At 35.8% G+C, this 5,763-nt stretch overlaps 1 protein-coding gene across 2 annotated transcripts; it reads right to left on the reverse strand.

Moving 5' to 3' along the window:
- Nucleotides 1–900: 900 nt before the first annotated feature.
- LOC109221336 (transcription factor DIVARICATA-like) lies at nt 901–3,488 on the reverse strand. Of its 2 annotated transcripts, XM_019385811.1 has the most exons (4): nt 3,383–3,488; nt 2,823–2,900; nt 2,218–2,672; nt 901–1,595 (listed from the first exon to the last, which is right to left on the reverse strand). In XM_019385811.1, the coding sequence occupies exons 2-4, from the start codon at nt 2,877–2,879 to the stop codon at nt 1,238–1,240; spliced, it is 870 nt and encodes a 289-aa protein (XP_019241356.1). In that variant the 5' UTR covers nt 2,880–2,900; nt 3,383–3,488; the 3' UTR covers nt 901–1,237. The 2 variants fall into 2 exon arrangements, with proteins under 2 accessions (XP_019241356.1, XP_019241357.1); XM_019385812.1 differs by lacking the exon at nt 2,823–2,900 and having other exon boundaries at nt 3,383–3,478.
- Between the last annotated feature and the right edge of the window lie 2,275 nt (nt 3,489–5,763).

Consider the following 5,763-nt stretch of genomic DNA (forward strand, 5'->3'; position numbering starts at 1 on the left):
CAGAAGAACAAGAAAAATTCTAATTTAACAACCTTCCACTTAGATGTTCAAATAGTGCTAAGTGACACAGCCTGAATTGGCTAACATCTGCCACAGGTTCTAGAGACATGGTTCTTGTCTAATATCTTGTACGTAGTGCTCTACTTATTTTGAAAAATAATAGAGTATATAACTTATATACACTTGCACAGTATAAAGTATGTTAACACTATAATATAATGGCGAAGCCAGAAATTTACTTAAGGGTATTCAAACTTAAAAGAAGTGAAAAAAATTCTTCGACAAACAGTGCTCAATGTATGTTAGTATATAACTCTAAAACCTAATATTTTACCTATATATATAGTGTAATTTTTCGACACCCCTCATGAGAATGTAGCTTCGCCCCTGCTATAATAACGTGATTTTAGGGTACCAAATTAGGATTATTACGAACAACTACTCAATTGTAGATCATCTTAACTTGGTAGTAGTATAAAAATACTATATACATTTAGTGTATAGAAATTAAATTCTTTTAAAAATAGAAAAAAGAAATGCATAATGCATACATGCACGTACATACAAGGCAAGGGGTCCCCTTTTTTTCTCCCTTTAGTAAAAGAAAAATCCTTGCACCAAGTAAAGGTGGAACAAACAATTTACTTATTGGCTATATATGAAAACCTTGGGCCCCAATAATCACATAGGTCGGCAGAATGGGTTAGTCAAGCCTTTTTCGTTCGAAAATTGCATTCTATATATAAGGTAAAATAAGTTCATATACATGTATTAAATGTTAAATTCTTTTAGCTTTTTCGCATGTTTACTTTAGCAAAAAAAAAAAAAAAAAATCCCTTTGATGAAAATCCTGATTCCACTGTTGTATTCAGTAACTTCTTAAAATAAAAAGAAATAATGTTTGTGATCACAAGGAAGAAGAGATACATTCAGGAGAATGATTGAATATTTACATGTGTAATAGTCTGAAATCACATCAAAGAAACTAGGCATTTTACCACACTAAAACTTGATTTACATTACTTCAAGATTCCAAACAAAATCGAATATTGACATCTTTTCCCAACCTCACTAGATCAACAATGGAGCTGCCAAATACAACTAGCATTGTTAGTTCAACATCCTCCAATAGACAACCGATCGAGGGTTCTGACCAAACCACAATTACTATGCTTAAGTCCCAAACAAATTGAGATCGGCTATATGAATCCTCACTTCTTTTAAAGCTAAACTCGTATCATACCAAGTTGTCATACAACGAACCATAAGTCATGAGGGCTTTATCATTTGAATCGTTCCAGCAACCGATTAGTACATCTCCTGTGCTCGTTGAATTCTGCAATGGGGCCTTACTATACGTCTCGTCACACATTGATTTGTTGTTGCTGTTGTTGAGCAACTCGTCGTCTGTGAGATGAACGGTGGTGATATCGTGGATACTAGGTCTCTTCTTGTCTTTCCCTCCCGGAAGTTGCCTTAGGTAGTATTTTTGAGCATGACTAGCTACTTGTGTTGGAGTTTTAGAGATCACAAAATTCCTTGATATGTTTCTCCAGTCTCCTTTGCCATACTTCTCAAGCCCCAGTAGAAATCGCCTATAATAGTATAATGCAATTACAACATTACCATTAACATAAAAAAAAACTATCAAATTTGAGCAAGATAGAGGGAAAATCGAAATGTAGTATGCTAATCACTAGGGTTCATCCGAACCCCGTCGTTGAAAAATTACCCTATATAGGTCAAAAATATTTTTCTTTATACATATATAGTAGATGTCGTTTCCCCTTGACTTCTTTGTATATTTACTTCTTTATATTTCCAATGCCCTTATTGAGATACTTGGTTCTGCCACTAGGTCAAAATTATTTTTAACGTATACATAGTAGATGTCAAATTCCCTTGACTTCTTCAGATATTACTTCTTTATATTTTCAAACCCCTTATTGAGATTAATCTTGGCACCGCCACTAATGGAACAAATATAAACTTACATTTCTTGGTCTATTTGATCGATTTTATTGCAGCAAGTGGAACAAGCATACAGAAGGTCCAAATTTATGTTGCTCGGATTCTTAAAAAATGTTTCTGCATCCGTGTCGAATCTTTCAACAATGTATTACTTTAGATGATCCGACACGAACCGGCAAAATTTTCAGAGGATCCAAGCAATATAACTCCAAACACACTAAAAAGGTAATTGTAAAGGGAATGCACCTGTGCTCTTCCTCTGTCCATGGTACACCTTTCTTTCTTTCCTGATCACAAGACTTGCCTCTTTTACTAAACGTATGAATCTCGCGATGATCGATGAATTCTAACGTAAAAGAAGAAGCGAAATGCCTCGGAGTTGGGACCAATCCAGCTTCAATGTCACTAACATCTGCAACTAATTCTTTGTACTGCATCATCACATCAAGTGCTGATTTCCCAGGGATCATAGCTGCTACCATAGACCATCTATTCGGAGTTTTTTCGTCGTATATTGCAAGTGCACTTTCAAATTTCTTGTTCTCTTCCTTAGTCCATTCTGTACTTTTGATCTGTTGCATCATCCAATTTGAATTTGGCAAAAAAGCAGCAGGAAATAAAGTTTCCATATCCACAACTCTTAGTTGCACAGCCAATGCAAGAATCCTCAATTTTCTTGGACTTAAAATAGTACAATTTTCCTGTCAATTTCCCAACTAATAAGTGCTACAAATAGTTTTGCAACTAGAAATTTATGACACACAAAAGGGGCGCATGGTGCACTAAGCTTTCACTATGCACGGAGTCCGAGGAAGCGCCAGACCACAAGGGTCTATTGTATGCAGCCTTACCCTACACTTTTGCAAGATTCCATGGCTTGAACCCGTAACCTCCTGATCACATGGCATCAACTTTAACGCCAAGGCTCCCTTCAAAAAAAGACATTCCCAAGTTTACTTGGAACAAGTATACCTCTTTCCTCAATTAAAGAAATAACCAACTTTTTGAATCAAAAGCATCTTGGAAAATTATCAAAAAGCAGCTAACTTTACAACTTAAACATGAACCCCTATACACTCCCAAGTTTCAATAACAAGAAACAAGAAAATTGCAAATTAAGCACAATTAGCACAAATCAGACAATGATCCCAAATATTGGCCACACTAGCAAGAAAATATTTAAGAAATGAAGAGTAAAAGCAATGAATCACCACAAAAAAGGAAAAGATGCAATGAATTAAGACCATATACACAACAATATGATCCTAACAAACCAAACTTAAAATCACCACACACAAAAAAATAAAAAATTAAATAAAAAAAATCTATCAGTTTAATTTCCTATCTTTTTAGTACAAAAGCAAGAAAATAACTGACACATGAGTTTGAAAAAGAAGTAAATGAGTAATACCAAGTAGGAGTGCAGTGGCAGTGAAAATGATACTTGAATTTTTGTGTCTGTGGTTGTAAGTTTTTTAGTTGTATATAGTCTAAGGAAGAGGAGGAGAGTGGAGCAAAATATGATTATTTAAAAAGGATACATCGATTAGGGGATACTGTGTTGTCGATTACTGATTGGATAAACAATTTTTATAAACATGTTACATGTCTCTAGACTTTTATTCTATTTGTTGGTTTTAAGGTTTTGTGTGACTGGTACCAAAGTTGTGGTTTACCAATCAAAATCACTTTTATGTCAGTGAAAAGCACTACACAATAAACTCTTTTAATTTTTTCCTATGTTTATATTTGGGAGAATTACATCCCTTATCACTTCGCCAACAATCCATCAGAAAATGGCCTACGTTTCAAGCCCTTACCCAGTGTAACCCAAGTTGTACATAACCTGAAAATTACTTTTCATGAGTTAACCCACCCCTTTTTTCTTCGTTCTTCTACTTCTTCCCATGTCAGCCTTTACACTACAAAATTTCTCTACTATTGTTATTCTCCTTCAATTCTTTTCCGGATTCCAATGGTTAACTAAATTTGAAAAATAAAAGTTATCATTACAGGTGGTTTAAAGATTCGATTTGAGAAATTGAGTTTTTCGATTTTTTAGTTATTTGGAATGGGTGTTGTCCCAATTGATCGGAATCATCAAGTTGAGTTCAAATCTTAAATTTCAAGTGATTTGGAGTAGTTTAGGCTATATTTCAGTTAAATTTCAGAGGATGCCCAAGGAAGAAGAAGAACACGTGTAGCTCCATTGATAGGATTCATTTGTATAATGATGTATAATATTGTATAAAATAATGTATAAAAAACTCTTATATACTATTGTATTCAAGGTTGATACATTATTTATAGGTATTTGGTGATTTTCTCGCATTTTCTTCTTCTTCTTCTTCTTCTTCTTCTTCTTCTTCTTCTTCTTCTTCTTCTTCTTCTTCTTCTTCTTCTTCTTCTTCTCATTCTTCTTATACAACTATACATAGTGTATCAAGAATATTTTCACTCTGTGATTATACATCTTTATACACTTTTATACAGCTATATACATAATGTACCTCTTTGTATAAAAGTGTATAACTTTGTATAAAAGTGTATATGTCACGACCCAATTTCCAACCCGGTCGTGATGGCGCCTCTCGTGAAGACAAGGCCAGCCAACTAACCCAAATCGTCTCTTTAACAATTATTAAACATAAATGAATAGATAAATACATCTTAACGACAATACTAACCAGTATTTACAACCCAACACAACCCGATCGGGGTGTCACAAGTCACGAGCATCTAGAGAAGTCTAAATACAACTACAGGGCCAAAAATATACGAAATAAAATTTAGAACCAAAGGAAGTAATCCGGTGCCGTGAACGCTGGCGGTCACTCTGCTCAGCTACGATAGCAATACCTTCAACCAGCTCAAAACCCACTACCGGGTGAACAATACCTGCATCTGCACGCGAGGTGCAGGGAGTAAAGTGAGTACTCCAATCCAGTGAGCAATAAAAATGAATAACGGCTGAGAATATAAAATCCCACACAGGGACAGATAATGCTATCTCAAACAATAAAATCAAGTAAACGGCAGGGACCAGTGAAACATAGCAAGAAATTCTCTTTGAAAACAATTAATAAAACAAGTATGCTCAAGTATGGTCAGTCATTGTTACCTGACTGGTCAGCCATTGTTACCTGACCCAACGCGTGTTTCAGTGCCATTGTTACCACTGGTCAGCCATTGTTACCTGACTGGTCAGTCATTGTTACCTGACCAAAACACGTGTGACAGTGTCATTATTACCACTGTCCAATTCTAAATGGGTACCCGCGCTCACTGTGGGTGTGCAGACTCCGGAGGGGCTCCTACAGCCCAAGCGCTATATCATCATAAGGCCTGAAAGCCTGTACATATCAGCATGAGGCCTGAAAGCCTTCTCACAATACACTCGAGGCCTGAAAGCCTCCTCACATATCACTCGAGGCCTGAAAGCCTCCTCACATCACTCGACATATCCTCACATATGGCCCTCGGACTCAATCAGTCCAAAAATAATCATAAGCCCCTCAAGCATCAGTAAAGACAATAATGCTCAGCTCAAACAATAGTTCAAACATCAGTTACAACTCAAGGTTGAGTAAAAATATAGCTGAGTTCATGAAATAGTGTAATTCAAATGGACTGAGCTCAAATAATATTTCAAATAGTGAGGAAAACAGTGATGATAGTTCATAAAGAGTTCGAACAGTCGGCAATAAGCCCCAAATATGGCAATAAGCCCAAATCATAGTGAAAACAACAAGTCATTGCTAATACGCGGTAAAATATCATCCGGACTGGACC

The sequence above is a fragment of the Nicotiana attenuata genome, unplaced genomic scaffold (genome assembly GCF_001879085.1).
Source record: "Nicotiana attenuata strain UT unplaced genomic scaffold, NIATTr2, whole genome shotgun sequence".
NCBI lineage: Eukaryota > Viridiplantae > Streptophyta > Magnoliopsida > Solanales > Solanaceae > Nicotiana > Nicotiana attenuata.

Coding starts and splice junctions, on each gene's coding strand:
- LOC109221336 (XM_019385811.1), bottom strand. CDS start 2,879: ATGCCATGTGATCAGGAGGTTACGGGTTCAAGCCATGGAATCTTGCAA. Junction 2,673..2,822: donor GAATCTTGCAAAAGTGTAGG/GTAAGGCTGCAT, acceptor GGAAATTGACAG/GAAAATTGTACTATTTTAAG. Junction 1,596..2,217: donor TGGACAGAGGAAGAGCACAG/GTGCATTCCCTT, acceptor ATACTATTATAG/GCGATTTCTACTGGGGCTTG.